The sequence below is a fragment of the Octopus bimaculoides genome, chromosome 2 (assembly GCF_046866305.1).
Source record: "Octopus bimaculoides isolate indiv1 chromosome 2, ASM4686630v1, whole genome shotgun sequence".
Lineage (NCBI taxonomy): Eukaryota > Metazoa > Mollusca > Cephalopoda > Octopoda > Octopodidae > Octopus > Octopus bimaculoides.
This window is the reverse complement of record NC_142929.1, coordinates 99,998,455-100,025,954: the sequence shown is the minus strand read 5'-3', so window position 1 is coordinate 100,025,954 and position 27,500 is coordinate 99,998,455. Positions and strand designations below refer to the sequence as shown.

The 27,500-nt window shown below is 39.0% G+C and overlaps 1 protein-coding gene across 2 annotated transcripts in view; it reads left to right on the top strand.

The window, feature by feature from the left end:
* The window catches only part of LOC128247071 (uncharacterized), an 87,015-nt gene that overhangs the window by 6,649 nt on the left and 52,866 nt on the right, over window positions 1-27,500 (top strand). For both annotated transcript variants that reach the window (XM_089347235.1, XM_089347234.1), the window contains exons 3-4: window positions 8,321-8,419; window positions 14,592-14,738. In XM_089347235.1, the coding sequence (XP_089203361.1) occupies window positions 8,321-8,419; window positions 14,592-14,738 (246 nt within the window). The remainder of the gene's footprint in view (window positions 1-8,320; window positions 8,420-14,591; window positions 14,739-27,500) is intronic.

Here is a 27,500-nt window from a genome sequence, read left to right as displayed (position 1 = left end):
ATCTGCACTTACTCTATCCAGATTACAAGTTCAGGTTTATACCTGTAATTATTGGGGGCCTGGGATATGTAACACACTGCCTATATACCACTCTTGAGAAATTGAGTTTCTCAGGACCAGAAAGGAGAAAGCTAATTCGAAGACTATAGATCCAATCCATCACTGGAACTCTAAACATCTGTAAAAGTTTCCAGAAGTTTATCATTTAAATATATATGAGCATGTCTAGAGATGCAACTATATACATGAGAAAACATACATAAAAAATACAAATCTGCACATACATACATACATACATACATGCATACATACAAACAAAAGTACCCTGTTGTTGATGTTGAAATTCCAATGAAGGAGCCTTGGATCTAGGTTAGAAACCGGTTCTTCCTCTATTGGCAAGAAATCTTGAAATAAACTGAATAATAACATACATACATACATACATACATACATACGCTTCGGTCATGAATGACCAAGGGATTGCACTTAAAAACTTTCTCTCCGTGGCACAAGTTGTTTATGGAAGACCAGCAGTCGCCCAGGGATACCAGCCCCCCACCCCCCTCTCCACGTCACCGATGTTACCCAAGGGAAATCAAAGGCCGATACAGCTTGGCACCAGTGACGTTACAACTCATTTCTACAGCTGAGTGAACTGGAAATAAAGTGTCTTGCTCAAGAACACAGCACAGCCCGGTCCAGGAATCGATCTCACTACCTCTAGATTGTGAGTCCGGTGCTCCTACATATTTATGTGTGTGTGTGTGTATGTGTTCGTGCGTATGTGTGTGGTATTAATAAAATGGAATAAGGCGACAAGCTACCAGATCCATTAACGCAACGAATAAAATACTTTGTAGCATTAACTGCCGGCGTTTTATGTTCTGAGTTCAAATACAACTGAGGTTAACTTGCTTTTGTGTCAGTCAAGTATTGGAATAGATGTAATCGACTTAATTCCTCCTCTCGTATGTTTTTAGTTTTCTGCCGAAGTTAGAAATACTGAATAAAGAAAATACAATAATATAGTCTCATAATAACCAAATATTGAATTGGATTAGTTCCATATATATATGTTCAGGTTTATACCTGTAATTAATGGGGCCATGGGATATGTAACACACTGTGAGTTCTCACCCGTCTATATAAATTCGGAAGTGCTGGTTTTGGGATATAAGCTATTCGATGGCGCTTGGTCGAATATATATCTTTATTAGCACTCTCAAACTTATAATTGAAATACTATATTGAAGACGGAAATAAATGAGTAAAAATGTTTTACATCTCTTTAATCGATAGACGCGTATATAGTTGATCAAAGCCGGGTGGATTCGTTATTTTTTCTCTTTGCCTGCGTGAGTTGGGAGTATTGCTGTCTGGGAGATATCTTATGGTAGTGGAATAGTATTTAACTGCTATTTCTAAATTTCGGTATGTGGTGAAGCAATTTTGCTGAACCCTAATTATAATTATGCTTATAATTATAAAATTTTTTGTATAAGTTTACTGATAATGGTTATTTTAACATACCGAACTACTTGGTAAAATTATTAATTATTAATTTTCCCCTATATCAGTATATGTGTATATATATATATATATATATATATATATATATATATATATATATATATATATATATATATATATATATATATATATATATATATATATGGTCGTTATATTGACGACTGTATCGGTGCCACCTCACTCTCTCTCCAACATATAGACTTCTTCCTCTCTTTTGTCAAATCTTTCCATCCTGCCCTCCACTTCTGCACTATTTCCGACACCCCAGTCGCCTTTCTCAACATTTCGGTCATCATTCACCACTCCACTCTCACCACTTCCACCCACTACAAACACACAGACTCACACTCTTACCTCAACTTCTCCTCCTCCCACTCTAAACACACCAAGCTCTCTATCCTCTATTCCCAATTCCTCCGTCTTCGCAGGCTCTGCAGTGACAACCATGACTTTGAGACCCAGTCTCAGCTCATGGCTCGCCACTTCCTCCTACGTGGATATCCCCTCACCATTATCTACACCGTTCTTGCCAGGGTAGTTCCGTGGACCGTGCATCTGCTCTCTCCCCCCGCACCTGCCCCGCCGTCACCCGTATCCCGTCTCCCCTCACCTACCACCCCACCACCCTACCTCTCCAACGCACCATTCTCCAAGCCTTCCGGTGCCTCCAGTCCGACCCCTCTACTTCGCACATCTTCCCTAAGCGACCCCTCCCCTCCTTCAAACAAGCCCACAACCTACGAGACCTCTTGGTCCACAGCTTCTTCACTAATCCAACCTTCCAGCCCGGCTCGTTCCCATGCTCCCGACCACGCTGCCGCACTTGCCCTTACCTCTCCAACACCGCTCTCCTCACAGGTACCCATCATTGACCTTATCATATCACTGACTCCTCGCAACTTTATCTACTGCATCTCCTGCTCTCTCTGTCCTTCTCTATACATCGGTCAAACAGGACGTCGCTTGGCTGACCGGTTCGCGGAACACCTCCGAGACATCAGACTCGACAACGACACTCCGGTCTCGCGCCATTTCCGATCTACCGGTCACTCTTTACAACACCTGTCTGTGTTCGGACTGTGTTGCACAGGGGCCATCCGGACTCCCGTCTTCGCCGCCATCAGAGATTAATCTTCTCTCTTCGCTCCTTGGCGCCACATGGACTCAACTCTCGTCCCCTTTTCATCTAACCCTCCTCGTCTCTCCTCTCTTCCTCTCACACCTACTTCTTCCCACCCACCTCTCCTCTCTTGCTCTGGCACCTAATTCCTCTCTTCACTCCTACCCACCTTTTCCCTTCCACCCTCTCCCTTCATCGCCACCCCTCCCTCGTTACCTCACCCTTCCCTCGTTACCTCACCCCTCCCTCGTTACCTCAACCCTCCCTCGTTACCTCACCCCTACACATTCCAACCCCACCTTCCCTATACATCTCATCCCTTAGACCCCACCCTTGCTTCCCCCACTCTCGCCTCCCCCACACCTCAAGACCACCACACCACACACCACCACACCACCACACCACACACTACCACACACCACCCCACCACACCACCACACCACACACCACCACACACCACCGCACACCACCACACCACACTACACACCACAATACTACACCACATCACACCACCCCGCACACACCAACACTGACCGCTTCCCGAAACCCACACCAGTGCATACACTATCACTGACCACGTTATGCAAAAAAGCAACAACAAAAAAACAGTTTCTTTAATTGTCTCTTAGCTACGCCGATTGTAACCAAACCTCTACCCAACCTGACGATCACATGATAGACACTGACATTATTAAAGATTTCTCTCAGCTATGATAGCAACAACGATAAAATCACGAGCCATTAACAAGTCTATGTGGCCAATAGACATGCAAAGACTCGGAGTTAAATTTCTCTTGAGTCATATCTTATCGTTTTAAAAAGAGGGAAGGCCACGTTTGACAATACTATGCCTGGAAAATAAAAACTGAGATATGGAATGGTTAGGGATTGAACCTTTGTGATCACGTTTGCTGTATCAAACCTGATTCGGGGCTAAATATGTTGTTGGCACTCCGTCGCTTACGACATCGAGGGTTCCAGGTGATCCGATCAACGGAACAGCCTGCCTGTGAAATTAACGTGCAAGTGGCTGAGCACTCCACAGACACGTGTACCCTTAACGTAGTTCTCGGGGATACTCAGCGTGAGACAGTGTGACAAGGCTGGCCCTTTGAATTATAGGCACAACAGAAACAGGAAGTAAGAGTGAGAGAAAGTTGTGGTGAAAGAGTACAGCAGGGTTCGCTACCATCCTCTGCAGGAGCCTCGTGGAGCTTTAGATGCTTTCGCTCAATAAACACTCACAACGCCCGGTCTGGGAATCGAAACCGCGATCCTATGACCGCGAGTTCGCTGCCCTAACCACTGGGCCATTGCGCCTCCACCGTGGCTAAATAACGACAGTAATAAAGACCAAATTTTGGCGACTACGTGAACCTTCTCATGCTTAATTACGACCAATTCACTGCACTCACACCGTTGATAACTTTTGAGAGAGTTACAAACAACATTTTCACACTTTTATTGTACAAATCATCCATTATAGGTGAATAGTGCAAAAATAAACAAACTGCTAACATCTTACTAGTTTTCGATCTTCTTTTGAAATGATTTTCCTATCGATTGCGTTACTTATGCTACTGAGAAAGGAATGAATGCCTTTTAATCTAGTTCCTTGCTCCTCTCTTCTGTAACACCGAGGTCTGGTGTATATGTCAGAAATCGATACATTCTTTCCCAGTTCGACACATTGACCTCATTTTCTCCATTATTCTTTTTGTTTGAAGCAATACCATATCACGTGGCTGATCAAACGTTTCTCCATCCTCTACCCTTTCCTCTCCCTTCTTCTCCACAAAACAAAAATTCAAATTACCACTGGAACTGTTATTGATTTTAATTGAATAAGTTAGTATGAGTTCATTTCCTGTCAGGAAGATTCGTGATAGGTTAAAAGCTTAAGGTTTGAACTCAAAGCTATTTTTCCCCTAAAACATTCCAGAATATCGCCACATGTTTCTGTCTTACCGATTAAAAAAAAAAAAAAAATTCGATAGCAAGCTCTTTTATTTTCGCCACGGCTAGCATTGCATGAATAAAGAAGAAGCGGTGGCTGCTAGAATTGGAAGATCACTAGACATATTTTGAATTATGTACATTTAAGTGTTGAGTTCAAATCCCACCGTGATCGACTTTACAGTTTATTCTTCCAAGCTCAATATAGTTAGTATCAATCGAATACTGGGAATGGATTAACCCTCTATCATTTAAACCAGCCATATCAAACCCAAATATTCAACCTGTTTTGTACTCAGACCAGCCAGAACTGGTCTCTTACACCTACCCTACAATATCATCCTAAAAAATAAACAATTACATCATTGAAATCTTGTAGCTACATGATAATACATGACTAATTCAAAACGATGTGAATAAATAAGCAGTACATTTGCTAGAGTACGCCTGAGATCATCTCCAAATTTTTTAACCTTGTATCTTTGAGAGAGATTATATTTCCACCAATTCTCCATTCTTTCATTGATATATGTTACTCCAGTCAGCTACCACAGGTGAGCCTCTACATGGTCGCGTGTCCTGAGATAATTAGCAGCCAAATCACCCTCAAATCACACTTTACTGCCTTGGAAACGTACACACTTTAGCTAATGTAATCCTACAATCACTTTTAAGTTTATTTCTACAGATTTTCTATAGAATTTAAAGTCAGCACTGTTGAGATAAACTTAAAAGTGATTGTATTGCGCTACTAACTCAAAAGTAGGACACAGTATTGAGTTATAACCTTTTAATATATCTGGTAGTATAATTCCGCCGAGGTCAACGTTGCCTTTCATCCTTTCGGGGTCGATAGATTAAGTACCAGTTGCGTACTGGGGTCGATCTAATCGACTGGCCCCCTCACCCAAAATTTCGGGCTTTGTGCTTAGAGTAGAAAAGAATATATTTGGTAGTATATTATGGTTGTAAAACGAAATATGGTGCCCCTGGCAACAATTAATATGTACGTACGTAAATTGGTCTATCCAATAGTATTACACCACTAAACTTAGTGGGTATTTACGTGATGGTACTAAATTCTTTTATCCTTTTATTTGTTTCAGTCATTTGACTGCAGTCATGCTGGAGCACCTCCTTGAAGGATTTTAGCCGAAGAAATCGACTCTAGGACTTGTTTTTTAAAACCTGGTACCTTTTCTATCGGTGAATTTTGCCGAGCTGCTAGGGACATAAACACACCAAGACCAGTTGTCACACCCGCACATATACGACGGGCTTCTTTCAGTTTCTTCTTATACACAGCTTTGGTCGGCTCGAAACTTTAGTATAAGACACTTGCCCAAGATGCCACGCAGTGGCACTGAACTAGGAACGATGTGGTTGGGAGGCAAGCTCCTTACCACACAGCCACGCTTGCGCCTATAGAAAACCTGTAGAGATAAACTTAAGAGTGATTGTCTGGCACTGCTAACACAAAAGTAATCCACAATACTGACTTGTAAACATTTCATAAACTTGCAAATTATGGTTGCAAAACGAAGCATGGTGTCTCTACCAACAATTAATATCTATCTAGCTGTCTGTCTGTCTAGTTCTATATTTATACACATTCACATATAAATATTATCGGCGCCATAAGAATTTTATAAACTTTTGATAGAGCATTAAATAACTAATTTTTTTTTTTTTGTAAAACATTAACTCTTGACTCTCGAAGCACATTACATAAAACTATAATAGCATGTAAATATTGGCTTGAAGAACTCTTATAAATAGAAAATGTCAAAGGCTACCCGCGGGACATATAATAATAATAATAATAATAATAATAATAATAATAATAATAATAATAGTAATAATAATAATAATAATAATTACTATTATTATTATTGTTTAGGTCACTGCCTGGAATCGAACACGGAATCTTGGGGTTAGTAGTCAGCGCACTTAACCATTACGCCACATATCCGTAGGCATATGGCGTAATGGTTAAGAGCGCGGGCTACCAACCCCAAGATTCCGAGTTCGATTCCAGGCAGTGACCTGAACAACAACAACAACAACGATGATGATGATGATGATAATAATAATAATAATAATAATAATAATAATAATATCAAAAAATACATTAGGAATGAGAACCCAGGTTCGAAATTAGCAGATTTACATTCGAATCTTCCGGAACGTATTAAGAATAAATATTTAAGGCAGCATATGTTATGTGTATGTAAATGTTTATGTGTGTGTGTGTGCGTGTGTAATAATGACTAAATAGAAAATATCTAGAAATTCATTACAGGTAACCTAGGAAGTTTATGTTTTACAACCCGTATATCAAACAATTAAACATTAATTCATTTTTAGGTTAGAACTGTTGTAAGAAAATATTTGCTTTTATTGAACGAAAGCGTAGATTGTTTTCAAAGAATATATACAGGGGAAAAAAGGCTGTAGCTATTATTTTTGAAGTTCACCTCTACACTGGGGAGGCCTGTATGGTTGTTATTCAACTTGGACTTCGATGACTGGAGTGAAAAAAAAAATCTCGTCAAAAGAAAACAAAGAACATGAACGAGGGGGGCATTCCGGATGATTTCAGTTTGTGGATAGTGACTGAGCAAAATGACTATTGCAAGATTGAGAAAGTGCGAGACAATAAAAGCGATAGAAGGAGTGAAGGCGAATTAGACCGGCTGGTTTCAATGGAGACGGTGTGTAGTTCAGAGTAACAGGGGCTATTGTAGTAGTGATACAAAGGAGAATGTATTGTATTAATCTCATCTTTAGAATGTACTCTTACAGAATTTACAACTATACAATAGCTTTATCGGGTTCGATCACTGATCATCATCAGAATGTCTTACTTCTTGCTGTGTATTATCACGAGTAAGACACATAGAATCGATTGGAAACGAAATCAGTTAAAATGTTTCGTAGAAGTAAATATTGTAAATATATATATTCTTAGAAAATTCTATCGTTATTGGCAATTTATTTCAGAATTTCAGATGTTTAACTTGCTCACTTGATCCTTGGGTGCCTTTACCGGAGCTTATTCTGTTGCAAGTATTCAGGCGCAGTATCCAGTTTGACCATACCTTCGTCTCTACCTCCTACAAATCTCGGACGCCCTGTAAAGGCCCATGGACATTGTACTTTCTCCTGACGAAACAATAAAACATAGACTATAGCGTGTTGATGATTTACTGTTTTGTTTTTAAATGCAGTCAATAAAAGCTTGTAAAATATTTAAAAAATGGTCGTCAGATTGTAAGATATGTGTAAGATACAAAAATACAAAAAAAAAAAAAAGTGCGGTAACTAGCTGATGGAATATACATATTCTGCTAATCACCGTAATACTTCAAACTCCAGGTCATTTTAAATATAAGCTGTGCGTTGAGATTGCCTTCACATACTATTTTGTTTGTCTATCGTTTGTTTAAGTTTTGGAGTCAAGCTGCAGATTCGTAGCTGTTGTATGTATAAGGTTTTGACAGGGAGTATGTGCTCGAATCTTGTCACCACAGTTCGGTATAAAAGACAGAATAATTTAGTGTTAGCATGCTAACTTAGCTGGAATTAACCCGTAGCTTGCTACTATTTTATAGTGCAGAAATTAAAATCTTTAAATAAAATGAAAAACTAGTTCTCAAATTACATTTTTGTTTCCCTAATTAATACTTTTTGTTTTGTATGTCTTAATTGCAGGTATGGTATCATTTAAACAAAAACTGTCCAAACCTCGTTGTTGTAAGTGGATGAGAGATAAACTTGGTCTAGATTCTAATGTCAAAACTTCATTACTCAGTAAGTATGCTCTTCAATAATAATATTTCAAAATATCTCTAAATGTTTCAAAATAATCGCCACTGAATATATTTGATTAAACTTAGGGAAGGAGGGGAACATATAAATATTAACTTATTGATATTAACATATTTATGCGATAAATATCGCCACTTTCAGTTTGAGACTATATCTTCTATATTAATTGTGGGCTGATGATTTTCTTGAACACTATTATAAGAAGTGTTATCCTAAATGAATGAATTTCCCAAATGCACCAATGTTGACTTGGGCAAACTTTTACAAGTCATATATTTCCTATTTAGATAGAACATGAATCTATTTTAAAACGGGGGCCACATTTTTCATTAATGTTTTACGTAGTGTTTTTGGTACGGAAAAACTTTCAAACTTCGTATACTTATCTATTTTGTGTTATAGAACAGAAAAATATGTTTGTATTCGAATTTATTTCATGTAAAAAATTGTCTTATTTCGATAATTTCAACCAATCACTGACAAGTATTCAGTTGTTTACATTTACTCCTTTGGCTGATTAAGCGATGTAAAGCGTATTTAATCTCTATACCTTCGTTTTATTTGCTTTTTTCATTTTAAATTTGCTTTAACCCTAACCCTAACCCTAACCCTAGGGTTAGGGTTAGGGTTAGGGTTAATTGTTTCAGAATCGTTTGTTTATGTAGTCGGCACTTAATGTATATCGGCTGAATGGACGTCAGTGATTGGTTGAACTTACAGAAATACGACAACTTTCACATGGAATAACTTATGGATTTCTTTTTTTTTAAGAAGACTAAGAGAAAAAGATGTTTTATATGACACATTCTACCAGTGTTCCAAGTTTCAAAGTGTTTCGTTAATGAAAAATGTGGCCCCCGTTTTAAAAAAGATCCTAGAACATATATTATTCAGGGTTAATGAAGGTTTATCCACGGTGCCAGTTCTATTTATCGAAAGTAGCTCACTTGTCACCATGTATTCATTGCTGCTTTTCTTCCATAAGACAGCTACCTCAGGTCGAGAACGATGCGACCCGTTTCGCTTGTCCCTTGTTGAAGAGTAAATCGAGGCCATGAGCTTTCTCGAGTTCGCTAGTAGTTTTCTTTACTGGACGGAACATCATGTCCTTCTGCTGTCTTTAGCTACTCTGAGAGAAATTTTGTTGCTAACCAGCTACTAGATATTTCGATTTGTCTTTCGCCCTTACACTATTTATTAACTTAGTATCCAGGGATAAGTGGTAACTCAGACCACAGTTTTTGATCTAGACAAGGATCTAGTTATTGGAAATTGAATGTAATGCATTGGGTACGAAACTTCAATACTGATCGAATTAGTGAACTAACTTTACTGATCGGCGGTGAAGGTCAATGTTTCCCATTTCTCTAATTTGTAATGTGTCCCCTCTCGCTGCTTCCGTACGGTTTGGCACTTGAATCTTAACTATAGAAGTGATGTACTATGAAGTATCTTACTTCAGCTGGGATGGGAGAAGGTAATATCTACATACGCAAGTGATTTAACCATCATGGGGCCGGGCACGTTGGAAATCGAAATGTATTTCGCATTTCTTGTGGAAAGATTAAGTACCTTTCGCTAAAAGATTCATCTGTTACCGATACCCATTTGGTGTAACTCACGAGGCATGGTGACCGTAATGTGCAGTCATGTGTTGTAACTGAAGTATTTGCAAATATTTCAGGGCGACGAGTAGGTGAATTCCTGGTCTAAACGTAAGAGAGAGGGGGATGCTTGGCATATGGAATGACACCCAGGATGCTTATTATGTTAGTAGTTGGACAGTGTATTCAGTGGAAGTCAACTCTTATTTCTATAAAATTTGGTGGCAGGTATGAGCAGCAACGGCTTTTGGTACCTTAAGTCTCTACAAAAATCTGTTGACTAAGAAATTTTAGATAATTTTCTTAGCATAATGAAGGCGTTACTGTTTCGGAAGACGATTAAAATCACACATGAAAAGGATCCAACCCCCGTCCGAATCCATTGTGAAAATTGAACTGCCACCGTCATTTGACAAGGAGTAGCTAACTATCTGCTTGATAGTTGTAGTGAGTAAAGCTGAAAGGGGTTAGGATAGGACTTCTCTTTCACTAAACCGTAATCAACTTTTTTCAAGACCGTTTGAAGCAGAAGGGGAGAGTGGAGACAGAAGTACTGCCCTTTAATAAATTCTATGAAAGCGGGGCGAGCGTATCGAATTTGGTGTGGACGAGAGAATTGACCCTTCATTACTTTTCAGAGTCGAAGAGATAACGTGAACTCGGAGCAGATGATGGTTGATGTTTAAGAGTGTCTCTGCGGTCTTGTGCTAATTTTTAAAATCATTATCATTCTGGTAGAATCGAGAGAACCGCGGAGAAAAAGACCTCGCGGTATTACATCCCTTTACGTTCTGAAATCAAACTCCAGACAACATTCCTATTCATCCCTCAGAGTAAAGATAACAAAATATCAGTCAAATACAAGGGTCGATAATTGACTTTTTCTCCATTCCCAGAGTCTGTTAGAAAAAAAAATAAAAGGAAATCACTTTTCTATGTAATACAGGTTTCTGTTGCATCAGTTTGTACTGGATTTGATTGAACAACTAATTGATAATTTAATTTTATGAATATTGCTAGATCAAGCGTTTTGCAAGACAAAGCGATTGAAATGCTAAACCAAATTTATGGCATTTTTGTTCACTTTCTTGCAGATATTTGAATAATATTATGTAAAAGCAAATTACTTAAAACGATAGAAACAAAAACCTCAATTCCCTGGGTAAAAAAAAGAAAAAACGTCTTTTTATGTATAAATAGTAATAAATACTGTTATTGATAGACACGAGAATATGCACTAAAACATTGAATATTGATCATTCTAAATAGCATAGTGAAGTGTGGAACAGGAAGCTGCAAAGAAATTTGTGTAATGTAAATACATTTGATACACCAGTAGATGCTAGTAGACAAGGAGCTCATTGTTTTCCACCACGGTTTCTCATAAATATATTATTTCTTTTGACTTGCTAGCATAGTTCATATTAAATTCAGGCATCTTGTGGTCTACAAAATCTCAGTACACTATCTTTGGTCAAGTTTATCTTCTTTCTCGTCATGCAATATGTCTAGTAGCGAGAAAGCTTCTTAATGCCATCGTAAAGATTAGAAACTAACTTAAAGATACAATTCTGGTTGATTTCAATGACCTGTATGTTAACCATATGTGATTCTGTAATATCTAACTATCTATCTATCTATCTATCTATCTATCTACCTGTCTGTCTATTTCTTTGTATCCATACATGCATACATATATACATACATACATACATATATATATATATATATATATATATATATATATATATATATATATATATATATATATACATACAAGCATACACACACTCACAAACATATATGTACATGCATGTATCTATATATGTCTTCACATCCACACACACCTACACACATGCACACACACACACACACAAATACACACACGCATATACTCACTACTAATACGAAGCTTATAAGATTCCAACTCGACGCCAGTGCATTGGCTATCGTTCGTGTAGTAAAGTAGACGTTAACGTATTTGATATGATGAACCAAGATTTGCTAATGAATTAAAACTAACCTCCACCCATAGTTATGAAAAGCAATCATTATGTGAATGAGTAATTCTGGTTCAGAAAGTCAGGGGACACAACTCTAGAATTTAAATAAATAAAAGATAGAACGCAATGCAGTAAGGAGTATGTCAGATCTTTATCAGCAGAGTGGCATCTCAGGATATCTTTTGTTCTTATCTGACACCATAAATAGAGAATAATTTAAATGCATTGCCAGGTCTTAGAATGGCTATAGAAAGTATAAAGAATCTAAGTGGTATGCTATGGATATGTTCCCTCAGTCTTGTTTTTAACCCTTTGCCAGTTCTTGGTGCCCATGCATCATAAGAGATACACATTCCTTTTTTTCATCTACTAATAGTATCTTGGAACTTAGGAAAAGAACGCTTTTTATTACTCAGAAGGTATGTTGTTGTTGTTGGCACTCCGTCGCTTACGACGTCGAGGGTTCCAGTTGATCCGATCAGCCTGCTCGTGAAATTAACGTGCACTCCACAGACACGTGTACCCTTAACGTAGTTCTCGGGGATATTCAGCGTGACACAGTGTGACAAGGCTGACCCTTTGAATTACAGGCACAACAGAAACAGGAAGTAAGAGTGAGAGAAAGTTGTGGTGGAAGAGTACAGCAGGGTTCGCCACCATCCCCTGCCAGAACCTCGTGGAGCTTTAGGTGTTTTCGCTCAATAAACACTCACAACGCCCGGTCTGGGGATCGGAACCGCGATCCTATGACCGCGAGTCCGCTGCCCTAACCACTGGGCCATTGCGCCTCCTCAGAAGGTATGAAACAAATGCTAATTAAAAGTCTGAAAACAAGCATGGACATTTAGAGAAAAACTTGCAAAAGTGCTTTGGACAGCCAAAAGGGTTAAACTACACCTCAGCTTTATTTCGTAATATTTATACAGTTTGAACTGAATATAATAGTTTGTGGATATTTACGTTTGAACTTACCAATGCGGTTGAAGTTGCTGCTTTCATGATTTGAACCGGCAACTTAGTAGTTCATGTTTAGATTTCTCAGAAGAGTGTTGCGATAAATTTATATGATCTGTATTAAAGGCGGCGAGCTGGCAGAATTGTTAGCACGCCGGACAAAATGCTTAGCTGTATTTCGTCTGTCTTCATGTTCTGAGTTCAAATTCCGCCGAGGTCGACTTTGCCTTTCATCCTTTCGGGGTCGATAAATTAAGTACCAGTTACGCACTAGGGTCGATGTAATCGACTTAACCCCTTTGTCTGTCCTTGTTTGTCCCCTCTATGTTTAGCCCCTTGTGGGCAATAAAGAGATAAGAAACGTTAGCACGCCGGGCGAAATGCTTAGCTGTATTTCGTGTCTTTACGTTCTGAGTTCAATTTCCGCCGAGGTCGACTTTGGCTCTCGTCCTTTCATGGTCGATAAGTTAAGTACCAGTTGCGTACTAGGGTCGATCTAATCGACTGACCCCCTCCCTCAAAATTTCGGGCCTTGTGCTTAGAGTAGAAAAGGATAATTTCATATGATTTGTATTAACGTAGATTTCAACGTGATTCTGTAAAATTTCACACTTTACCTGACTTTTTCCAGAATTTTTTCTGTATATGAATTCCACTTAGGCGAAAAGAGCATGCCTATAATTTAAGTGGGCACCAACTGTAGAATAGAATTTAATTTATTTTTTCTTTAATTTGAATACTTTGTAATTTCTTATTTGACTGCAACACCGCACGGCATGTGAGTGGAAACGACAGCTGAAGTTTGCCATTATAACTACAATAAATGCCTAATGAACACTCTTAGGTAAAGCATAGAATTCTTCCCTCTTCAACTTACGTAGCTGAAATAATGTACCTAACATGTTTTAACTGTCCTTTGCGTTGATTGACTACGAGTTATATGTTCCGTTGATCAACGCTATTGTGTTTGAATACTGAGACGTCCAGCATGGATTTGTCCGTATTCTACTGAGCTATGTTTAGTAAAACTTCGGTAGTGAGGCAAACCCGACCTTAGAAAGGGATTCCTGATTGGTTGGATGAAGAATTAGTTCCAAAATAGTTAAATGAAGAGGTTATATCTGTTTTATCATCCTATTGCAATGGGTGGTAGTGATGTTAATCCGTCGCTTGGTTTAATATCACTACCTGGCCCTTGGATGACTTTAGCGGAATCCAATCTGTTGTAAGCATTCTGGTCAAATCTCTGCTCTGAGGATAACTCATTCCATTCCTCCCACGAATCATGGAAGTGCTGAAAAAGATTATGGGTGCCGCCTCATTTTTTTTTTTTTTGATTAAGTCTTCACCTACCCCATGTTACAAAGATTATGTGCCTGCGTATGCTCTCGACATTAAAAGAAATCCTTTGTGTACAGTTGTTGATCGATTATAATAAAATGGAGACAGAAATAGATTGACAGGTATTGTTTTTTTTTTAGAGAGTAATGAGTAAAAAATTATATTTAGACTTAAACGTGTCATCATTCTTAAATGTTTTCAAAAGAAGCCTTTTTTTTTTTTGCTAATATTAAATTTAATCCATATTTTCAGAATCAAGTAAAAACATATACTCCTTATACAATCTTGTGTCTAAAACACATGCAGCTAACTACAGCCAGCTTAATTTGGCCAAAGATCGTCTGGAGAAGATTAACGAAACATACAACAATATCATAAAAGAGAAAGAAAATAAAGGAGGTCAGTGACCAATTTTATCCAATGCATTCTTTAGTGAGGGCTATAGAAATAAAATCAAACTGGACTACTTCAGTAATTAAAGTGGCAACTCTCAGTACCTCATTCTACTATTTAAAAAAATTCACTTTTTTACCGTGTTCGGTTTTGCATAACTCTGTGTCAATCCTGATCCAGTAAAGGGGAAAGTTGTTGCAGCAATGATCATCTATCATTTACGTCCTTTCTCAGCCATAGCCCATACCTAGGACTCCTTTATTCAGCACCTCCTTCATTTCTTGTTCCTTAATCCCCGAATCAGTACCGATTGACTAGATCTATAGCACACAGATGTAGTCTATTTATCCAGTTTACCCACCTGAAGACTGTATTACGCAATATACAGTATGGTCTTCTGATATGCTGTGCTGTATCGTGTAATGTGCGATGCGAGAAAAGTTATGGCTGTTGCAGCTATTTCTCTGTATACGTTTTTTTTTTCTGAATTGGATGGAAGTGATAAGAATTTTAGGATAGTGTTGCAATAGTGTTCTAGTGTATTGTACATATATTTGGGTGTTTGAATGTGTATTTTAAGGTAGTGACAGAGACTATGAGGATTAAAATTTGGCTACAATAACAAACTGTACACCTTCATGTTCGGGCGGTCTTTCAATTTTAGCATTTTTAGTATTTACATGATAGAGTGGGATTCGAGAGAAATTTACCAGTAATTTTTAGCAGTTTGAGCCACCACATATAGGTTCCCTCGTTGACTTGTCTGCTACAGCTTATGTAATGCTGCAGTGAAATCTCAACAAAATATAGACTATGACCCCGTTTCGATTGCCAGTCGGAACGGCTTAACTTCGTTTATCTGACTAATGCTCTTAGTCCTCCGCTATTTTCACAAAATCCTCTAAGTAATAGGTGTAGTGTTACTCGTGAATCTATTAATGGAAGTTTCTTTTATAGCTATGATATTAAAATAAGTTCAACATTTCTTGTATTTAGCTGACAATGGCAGTAAATTGAATTGTATTCAGTTGCAGAAGAGAAAACGCCTTTAGAAGATTATGTGACCAAGACTGCGATCTATTATGTTTAAAATTAGCCTCGAGGTAGTAGTTAACTTAATAAATTGTTGGATTCCCAAGTAAAGGGTTGTCAGTTCGTGTACCACCATCGACGTTACATTATATTAATGGCTTAAAATATTTAGAGTTAATCTATCGGGTGGTTTGGCACCACCGTTTGATCCTTGGGTGGTTTTAGTGGTGTTTGCTTTATTGCAAATATTTGGACTAGATTTTCAGTTTCTTCCACTAGTCTCAGAGCTACTGCAAAATTGGCATGGGCGCACCCCATCCTCCACCTATGAGCCATAAAACACCACCAACCTCCTCCTCCTCATCATCATCAACAACAACAGCAGCAGTAACAACTGTTATTGGCTATTTTTCTTATAAGTAGCTGTGTACCGACAGCTGCTCCTGATGAAGAAATGTATAATTAAAGATTGTTTCGTTAACTTGTAGCACGGTTGAAATTTATATTTCTGCGCGGAGTAGCAAACAATAAAAATCTTGAAATAGACAAGAACACTGGTAGTTCAATTTCTCATCTATTACAGAGAGGAAAAGTTAACTAAATATGCATATTTTATAGATTAGTAGTTTGGCTCGTCCATGGGCTGAACCGTTTTTCGGCTCTTAGACGTAAAGTTTTCTACCAGACTGCCCTCACTGTAACAAGTGTTGACTAACACTCTATACCCAACATTCTATCAATTATAATGTGCACCATAGTCCGGTTATGACCCGTACCCCAATTCTCCTGTGCATAAATGACGTACTTGACCTGCATTACGGTGTTACTATGTAAACAACAACTTATTTGTTGCCTCTGATCACTTGAACCACATGGCTTAAGCAAACGGATTCCTTCATTTACATACACACGTCCATACAACACATAAACTACGTCGTTCCAGTTATAATAGCTATATATACGCAACGCCACCTTATTCCACTATACACACCATACATCACACACCACTACAACACATGCACTGTTTACTCGCTCCTTACCTCTCTTTACAATCTTTCTTCAACTGCAATCCCACGTTTCCTTTCTGCATCTCTTCTGTCTCCCATTTCTTTCATACTCTACTACGAAGCTACCTACACAAGGATCTCCCATTTCCTTCATACCCTGCTACGGAGCTACCTACACGAGGATATCCCATTCCATTCACACCCTGCTACGGAGCTACCTACACGAGAATATCCCATTCCATTCACACCCTGCTACGAAGCTAGCCACACGAGAATCTCCCATTCCATTCACACCTTGCTACGAAGCTACCTACACGAGGATCTCCCATTCCATTCACACCCTACTACGAAGCTACCTACACAAGGATCTCCCATTTCTTTCACACCCTGCTACGAAGCTACCTACACGAGGATATCCCATTCCATTCGCACTCTGTTACGCAGCTAGCCACACGAGGATCTCCCATTCCATTCACCACCTTCTACGAAACTACCTACACGAGGAATTTCGTTCTATAGAAGATTTTTTATCCATCCTTTGTTCTTTGTTCTTTGTTCTTTCGTGTATTTCATGTACTTGTAATTCAAAGAAGCAACCTTATTACATCCTTTGGTGATCTACTTCTGATTGAGGAATGAATTCTTAAACAGTACACGTGTCAGTAGACTACTCGGCCACTTACACTACAATACAATGGGGAAGCAGTCGAATAACTGGAATATTCAACGTTGGAACAAATGAGAATCAATTTCCTTTTACTTTTGATATGTAATTTAAAATAGATACTTAAACTGTAATAGTAATTAACTGCAATTGTAACCAATATTCAATGGCGCTTCGTTGCACTAAAACCGGCACATAATCTAAAAGGTTTTAATCGGAAACAGAAGGCTTTGTGTGGTTGTGAGACATTAATGTAAAAAAAAAAAAGAAGGTTGATGTGAAGGCGCAGTGAGTAAAGAGACCGACTAACTGAATCATCCATAAATATTAAGGAAAGGTTATCGAGAGAGAGATAATAAACGCAACGTGAAGCCATCTTGACCGAAGAAAATTAGTCAATGAAAGGCGGCAGGGAACTTGGAAGGTAGAAGCAGGCTTTGTTAAATTAGTGTAGTTATTTCTTTTTTTAATTTTTAGTCCGGTGTTAGCCTCAATTGATTGGACTGAGCTACGATCAAATTTATTCCAGCCCAAACCACTTTACACACACACATGCGCACACGCACACACGCACATGATTGGATGCGCTCGGCAGGCAACAATTTTACCATTCAGGTTTCGGGCGTTAATGTTAATTACGCTAAACTCCCACCGTTGCCTGATCTCACGGGGTCCTTTGTGGTCTGAATAGTGCTATGACCTAATGTAGAGAGTACATCAATAACGAGAGAAAAGAATGTGGGATCGACCTTCATACTCCTTTAATTTCATCTCCTGCATGTTCTTCAGTATTCAGCAACACTTGATATCACACTATGAATGCAATCCGTAAGGGCAACATACACAATCGAACACTTCTTCAGTCAAATAAAGAAGCATTTGACTGAGCAGGCTAACCTTATGAGGTGCATCAACGGATTGCATTCATAGTGTGGCATCAAGCGTTGCTGAATACGGAAACATAGGTAGATGAAGTAGAGGAGTACCAAGTGTGTGTGTGCATGTATATAATTATTAAAGTGGCTAGATGCAATTTAAAGCCAAAAAAGTAAAGTGTAACTCTCACTAAAAGTGACTAAGGATGTAGGGTAGCACCAGATTCAAAGAAACAAGATTCAAAGACTCTTTAACAATGAACAAAGCACAGTTCTATGTACTGACAAGGGAGACAACCTCCCCACCGCGATATATGTGTGTGTGTATTTATGTAATTATGTATGTGTGTGTGTGTATTTATGCAATTATGTGTGTGTATATATATATATATATATATATATATATATATATATATATATACTTGTATATATATATACATATACATGTATATATATGTATACATGTACGTATGGGCGAATTCACGAAAAGGCAAAAGACGAGGACAGGTGGTGTAAACAACAAATGGATGTATTAGTATAACGCTCGGGAATAGAGAAAGTCTTTAACGTTTCGAGCCTACGCTCTTCAACTGAAAGGAACACAGAAAGAAACAAGGAGAGAAAAAAAGTATGTGTAGTGGTCAGCGATCTATCATGTACGTATATATATATATATATATATATATATATATATATACATATGTGTGTGTGTGTGTGTGTGTGTGTGTGCATGCATAGACACACGTATGTATACGAGTGAGTAGACAAACGAAAGAAGGGCACTCAACAAACTTATTGGGAGTTACATGTATGGATCAAAACAGTTTGATTCAAATTTGCTGGTACTCCGAGAGTTTCAAGCGTGATGCTGATCTTCAGCCATTTTGAATTTGAATGAAAAAAGTTGATTGCTATTACTGTAAGGTGAGCTGTGATTGGTCGAGGAAGATCACGTAGTGTCGTGGTTTGATGTTGGTACAACCGTATATCAGTGACGACAGTTAATTGGAAAACACTGCATGCTGAACAGGAAATTTTGAGTTCGTAGCCTGTGACTTTCCTGTTCAACAGGTCATTGGTCTGGAGTTGCTTCTGATCTCATTACTGAACACTCATACATCGTTTTCGATGAGAGACTAACCATATGTTAGACAGAGCTTATATTGATTTCCGATTTTGGCATAAGACCAGCAAGTTCGGAGAAGCGGGGAAAATCAATTACATCGACCTCACTGATTAAGTAGTACTTATTTTATCGACTCCAAAAGGATGAAAGGCAAAGTCGACCTCGGCGGATTTTGAACTTAGAACGTAAAGACAGTCGAAATACTGCTGAGTATTTTGCCCGGCGTGTTAACGATTCTGCCAGCTCGCCGCCTTAGACACAACATATATTCTTTTCTACTCTAGGCACAAGGGCCGAAATTTTGGGAGAGGGGCCCAGTTGATTAGATCGACTCCAGTACGCAACTGGTACTTAATTTATCGACCCTGAAAAGATGAGAGGCAAAGTCGACGTCGGCGGAATTTGAACTCAGAACGTAGCGACGGGCGAAATATCGCTAAGAATTTCGCCCGGCGTGCTAACGTTTCTGCCAGTTCACCGCTTTAATATAATATTTTCTATTCTAAGCACAAGGCTCGAAATTTTTGGGGAGAGGGCCAGTCGATTAGATCGATCCCAGTGTGCAACTGGCATTTAATTTATCGAACCCGAAAGGATGGAAGGCGAAGTCGACCTCGGTAGAATTTGAACTCAGAACGTAGCGACGGGCGAAATACCGCTAAGCATTTCGCCCGGCGTGCTAACGATTCTGTCTTAGACACAACATATATTGAACTACATTGTCTCATGTATCTCGCCTTGTTAATGACAGCAGGTAATGTTGATTAGAGATAGTACGAACCAGTCAACTAAAGACTATCACTTTATTTACCTAATTACAGAAAATACATTTTATATGAAATTAATACAGGCACGTAATTTTGTAATACAAATGTTGGGCATAAATGTTTGTATATGTGTGCGTGTGGAGGGAGGGAGAGAGAGAGAGAGAGAGCGAGAGTGTGTGTGTGTATGTATGAGAGAGTGAGAGTGAGTGAGTGTGAGAGAGTGAGAGTGAGAGTGAGAGTAGTAGGTTAATAGACATCTCAACGAAAGCAAACTTCTGTGTTCACTGAACTTCAAGATGCGTTATGATGCGTTGATATTTTTAAACGTATTGCCTGGGAAGCCGATTTGACTAGGATGATATTTGCCGGAGATTACACTGCTATTTCTAGAAAGCCGTTCGACCACGTGAAGTTAGTCTCCTTCTATTAAAATTAACAGACATGTTGGTTCAATAGTGCGTAGTAACAGTATTCTGCTCTGTAGTGCTGTTAGAACTAACTTCACCGTGGGAAGAGAATAGCGAAAACTTCGTGGTCCGACTGACCATAATGTATGAATAATTGATAGATGCATGCAGAAATATTGGCTGGAATTCAGAATACTTTCACCTTAATGTCGGTTGCTGTCGTTATTTTAGCCGTGACCTGGTAAACTTCACCAGTTTGGATTCGACGCTTGAGAATTGGTGTCGTTGACAGATGTACACACTACATGTAGTCGAGAATGTATCATGAGCCAGTGGTGGGGACCTCTATGTGATCGGTTAATCTGCTAGAAGTAACTACTAAATCTCCCTCAAATCACATCCTACTGAAGAACACAATTGATAATGTAGTCTCAGAGACATTATCCATCAACAACCAAGAGTTGACAACGTTAACAAGAGCAACAGAAAACTCAGCACAGTCATTTGACTTGCGAGTAGAAATAGCAGCCACATCTCCAAATCTTATCCTACCATTCTTGAAATAATATGCATGAAAAAGATTTTTAAAAAAATAAAAAGACAAAAGGTGCTGAACTAAGAACAGCAACAACAACGAACTAGAGTACAGGGTCGCTTGACTTGTGTGTAAAAATTAGCTGCCATGTCTCCCTCAAATCATACTTTATTTCGTTTTTTCTTTATAAAAGGATACATTTGCACATCATTAACCCCCCCCCCCCCCACTGTTTAAGAGGCCTGCTTTGCAACGTGGTTTCGTGTCCAGTCCTATTATGCTTACACTTTGAGCAAGTGTCTTCTACTTTCGTCTCGAACCGAACAATGCCCTGTGAGTGAATTTGGTACGCTGAAACTGCCTGGAAGCTAGTCATGTGTATGTGTGTGTATATAAAAAAGCGTGTGTATATGTGTGTGTGTGGGGGGAGGGGAGACCTTGTGTTTGTGCTGTGCCTCACCGCTTGACTACTGGTGTTGTTCACACCCCCGTAACTTGGCGATTCAGCAAAACAGATTGATGGGATGAGTACCAGACTTTAAACAAAGTACTGGCATCGATTTCTTCGACTAACGCTACAATGCGGTGCGGTAGCATGGCTGCAGTCCTATAACTGAGCCAAGTAAAGGCTAAAGCTATAAGGCCACTAGCGTGGCTAGGGGGGGGGGGCGGTAGGGGCGGTCCACCCCGGGCGACACTTTTAAAGAGGCATCACTTTTGTAGGCAATGTGTTTTTCGTGGGGTCCGGGGGCGGCAAACGGAACGGCCGTCCAGGGCGCAAATTTCTTTTTCCCACGCGAATTCTGGACCCCACCAATGAACTCATTTGCGTACAACCAATCAGAGCTGACGAAGAACGATGTTGTAAATCGACCGATCGCCAAGCTATGACTGATTTTAGAAGGAGACAAGTAATTAGATTTGTGTCTATACCTATTATAGAATTTTGTTAGGGCCCCATATGGTGAAGGTGTGGATGGAAAATATGTGGGTAGGGGGTGATGTGTTAGCAACCCTTTCCCCTTGCTGTTTTAGAAAGTAAACAACAACATAAACTACGCAGAGGCAGCCATGGTTAAAACAAGAACAAGATCAAGATGCATTATTAAAAGAGAAAAGAAGCATGGTCATTCCTTACCCAGTGACCTTATCTTATCGCCCATCTCTTGTTATGCGCTTCTAGGCGCAGTTACACACCTTTGACAGCGATTAAAAACAAGCCCGCTAGAAGGCATGAAAATGTGAGGTCCTGACACGCGACCTCATCTCTTTCTCTATTTCTGCACTGATACACGAGCTGTGAAGACGCAACCTGACTGGCTCTCTCTCTCTCTCTCATACCACACGCCAGCTTCCAGATAGGAGCAAAGCACAGAAAACCATGGCCTCTACACACCAACCATTCTATTTATCATTCCATTATGTATATACTTGTGGCCACAATAAACGTGTTTAAGTTACAACCTTGTTTGTATATTCTTCCACCGGGTCTACCACCAAATGAGATTACAGCTTTCTGAGTAAATCATATTGGGTGGCTCAACAACAACCTACCCCATCTATAGGCTCATAAATTAGTTTGATAGTTGAGCTCTGATTGGCCGTAATGCAAATGAGTTCATAACTGGGGTCTGGAACTCTCGTGGGAAAAACATTTTTCGCGCCCCGGGCGGCACACACAATAGCTAGGCCAATTTTTATCGAAAGAATGGGAAGGGACAGACGATTAAACTGACTCTGTGTATTACTGGTGTATATTTCATCCAGTTTACAGCGATGGGAGACGATGTAAAAAAACCTGACGTATTTGAATACCGAAGTTAAAAAGCAACCAAAACCTGGTATTTTAAGCATTTAACCCGGCACCCTATCGCTTTCCCCCACCTCTAGACATCATCGTATTAATGTCTTTATGACTTCATGTATAAAAGTCCAAATTAATGCTTTTCATTCCTCACGTGTACAGATGGAAACCTGCATGCGCACGCGCGCATGTCTTTATGCGAATTATGTGTGGTTGCATTGAAGACAATAGGTAATATTGATTTGATGGGGTACTGTGTGTGTGTGTGTGTGTGTGTGTGTGTGTGTGTGTGCGTATTATTTATAACGCGATGCTGTATGCAAGGGTTATAGCTCTGCATTAAATATTTACTTTACAAATGGTATTAAGTTCTCTTTGTTTATAGAATTACTATGTACGTAATATCACTTTAAACTACTTCTCTCCTCTCTCGTTCTCTCTTTCTCTTTCTCACGATATATATACACACACACACACACACACACATATATATATATACATACACACACACACACGCACATATATATATATATATATATATATATATATACATATATATATTTATATACATGATATATAATATGTATGCGTATGTGTGTGTATGTATGTTTGCATGTATGTCTAATATATTCTTTCTAAGATTGATATGATCAAATCTACTTTTGTTATTTCTTAAATATGAAGACAGTGCTCTTTTATTATCGAATTAGCAATTAATCTCGCAAGAAGAATCAACTGCCTTTGGGCAGTTTTCTTTTAATTTATGTAAATATCTATGTACCTACCTATCACTCTCTCTTTCTCTTTCTCTCTCTAATCATTTATCTATCTCTCTGTCTGTCTAGCTGTCTACCTGCCTGTCTGTCTTTCTGTCTGTCTGTCTTTCTGTTTTTCAGTTAAATGCAACTCGTCATCATTCACGAGTATGTCCTGGTAACGTGTACAATGCATTCCTTGTGTTAGATACCTTTATAATCACCAGAAGACATACACCGTCTCGGTTTCCCCGCCCTAGACACAACAGAACATCCAGTATGTGACAGCTGGTAGTAGAAAGGGCTGCACCTACGTTCTCTCTACTACAATTAACCCATTGCAATCGAGTGTACAGTAGCAAATCGAAATGAGCGCGGATTAACCCTTTTAATCCAAAATTACGCGGCTTTGCTTGTGGCTTCGCGCGCCGATAGAAAGGTCTAAGCTCTCTCCTTTTCCATTCTGCAAAGCTAAATCATTGAGCACTCAGTAGAGTGAGTATCCCGCAAAGCCTCTACATCCCACCTCTAGAAAATCACAGTATTGGGGTGAGGAATAATTTGTGAGTATTTTTTTTTCAAATTTAAAAATGCACTCAGAAATAGAACGCATTGGCAAAATGCTTTATACTATTTGAACGAGAAGTTTTTGCTCTACAAGATAGTGTGTTTTGATTTTTTTATTTTATTGATTTTTGTGTAGTTTCAGATCATTAAAATAGAATGTCAAGTTGACAAAACTGAGCATTTTCGTCATTTGCTTTTTGTATTTAATCGATGTGTTAAGCCCGCCAAAGTTGCTCTTGAGATTCGTGCTGTGTGTGGAGAAGGAGCAATGCCTCAAAATATCGCTTGCCGTTGGTTTTCGCACTTCAAAAATGGGAATTTTGACCTCAAGGACGGATCACACACCGGTCGACCAATTGAGTTCGATGAACCTTGCCCATTGAGTGAAGGTGGTTCAACACAGTTTTTTTTTATCACAATCCATCTGCACCCCCAATTCTCTGGTCGTTTGACGTGGATTTTCGTGAAGAAGTTGATTCAATCGCTCTTCATCGAATTCAATTGGTCGACCGGTGTGTAATCCGTCCTTGAGTTCAAAATACTCATTTTTGAAGCGCGAAAACCAATGGCGGGTGGTACTTTGAGGCATTGCTCCTTCTTTATACACAGCACGAATCTCACGAGCAGCTTCGGCGGGCTTAACACCTCGATTAAATGCAAAAGCAAATGATGTCGAAAATGCTCAGTTTTGTCCACTTGACATTTCATTTTAATGATCTGAAAATACACAAAAATTAATAAAATTAAAAAATCAAAACACACTATTTTGTAGAGCAAAAAATTATCTTTCAAAAAGCATAAAATATTTTGCCAATACGTTTTATTTCTGCGTACATTTGTAAATTTGAAGAAAACGCTCATGAATTATTCCTCAACCAAATACATAACCAAATCTCTGTCCTGGCTTCTCCGCAACAGTCGCTGGTACTTTATGTGCTCCCTTTCAATATCTTATTCAATACTCTCATTTTATGTCACTGTGAGTTTCAATATGGTCAGGGTTTCTTTTCTTTTTTTGTTGTATCAGAGGTAATGATCATGCTTGGCTGGAGTAATGATGGTACAATGTGCTATGGAAACTCCAGGTACCTGTTCGGATCGACGTGTACTTTCCAGTCAGAGGCCGCGAAGAGAAAGCCCGTCCTTATTTTTTGTTTGGGGACAGTGTTTCTTTCCAACTTAACAACATAACTATTATCAGTTAATCAATGATAAAAGAACACCTTCATTAATTCACAACTGCTTCTGCTGTAAGAGGTAATGCACTCAGAACTGGGTTCTTGTACTACATACTATCGATTCCTTGCAGCCACTAAAAGGAAGAATATTGCAGAAAAAGCTGTAAGCTAATAGAGGGTGGATTACATAACCCCTGTTCTTTGTCATTCATTAGTTGACATTTCAATCTGTTCTCTCCTGAAACTTTTACTCTAAAACTTTAGTATATTAAGTTCTCACAACTGATTATTAGTATTATATACACAATAACTATTATTGATTAAATAGAATATTTAATCCATAATCGCTAGTCTGACTAAATATATTATGTTTGCTTATGGCTCATCGGGGACTAAGAATAAGATTTAGAAAGAGCTAAGTTATAGGAATATATAGATATACAAATATTCTTAACACAGGAATTTAGTTGTTGAGGGATCTTAGTCAATAAGTGATTGGTGAGTGAGCTCATCGAAGGGGAGCAGATAATAATGATTCAATGACTCAGAACTGAAGGTATTTATCCGACCACTTCCGTTTAATCTATGCAGGCCCAGATACTGAAGTTTACATCCATCACCGTCTCCACCACTACCAGTTCGATATCGCCAGTTGCCCTTTGTCATTTGGTATAACGTACCATAATCTCTTTTCAACGTTTTTCTTTTCACTTCTTCACTACCTTCAAACGCCCCCACTCTCTCTCTCTCTCTCTCTCTCTCTCTATCTCCCCTGTCCCCTCCCTGCCTCTCCTCCTCCCTGCCTCTCCTCCTCCCTGCCTCTCCCCTCCCTGCCACTCCTCCTCCCCCTCTCTTTCTGAACACACACACACATACATGCATGCATGCACACGTACATACGCACACACACGCACACACACACACACACACACACACACACACACACACACACACACACACACACACACACATACATATATATTTGTGTGTGTATATATATATATGCATGTATATATACATATATATAAATAAATATATATATATATATATAAATATATATATACATACATACATACATACATACATACATACATACATACATACTCATACATATATACGTATACTCACACACACACCTATATAACCAAATAATCCCGTTTATGCTAACCTATTCATTACCATGACCTTTCAGGTTCATCCACTTCTACAATAAAATAAAATAAAAAACTTTGCTGACAGCAACAACGCATTAACCAACACTGACAGTCACCGTCTCCAACAACAACAACAACAACAACAACAACAACAACAACAACATCGAACGGATATTTCACCTTTAATAAGATCCACAACAACAACACAATCACCGACGATGGAATCCCTATGTGAGCACTCGACTTGCTAGAAGTGGTATTCAAACCACCCTCGAATCACACGCTACCGTCTGAAAAGAAAAACAAAAAACAAAAATATAAAACAAAACAAAAGGGAAATAACCCCCTCCTCCTTAAAAGAGTCATGATGGCTGATCATTGGTCTGTTCATTCAGAGTTCATCTGGGGCCAAACAACAACAACAACCACTAACACCATCAACATTCCAACAGCAATTCACGCATCCCTTTACTCTCACTACCAGCATCTCGATTACCATCACCACTACCACCATTACCAGCGCATTCACAGGCAACACCACCAGCACAACCACTCCCTCTCTGGTATAACCACTACACCCCTCCCGCCCGCAACCACCACGACAACGATGACGACCAACACCATCGCCACCGCCACTGCCGACGCCGTCACAACCACCACCACCATGACCTCCAGAACAAGGACAAAAAAACAACAGCAACGACACATAACAACAACAAAAGCGAAGTTACAATAATGAAGGCATTCTACCAAGCATGGCAATCCTTTTGATATGTCACATTCATTTGCTATGTCTGTGAATGAATACTTCTTTGATTGACCGACTTTATATATATATATATATATATATATATTACGTATCTCTATACCTTCCTACCTCTCTTTCTCTCTCTTCTT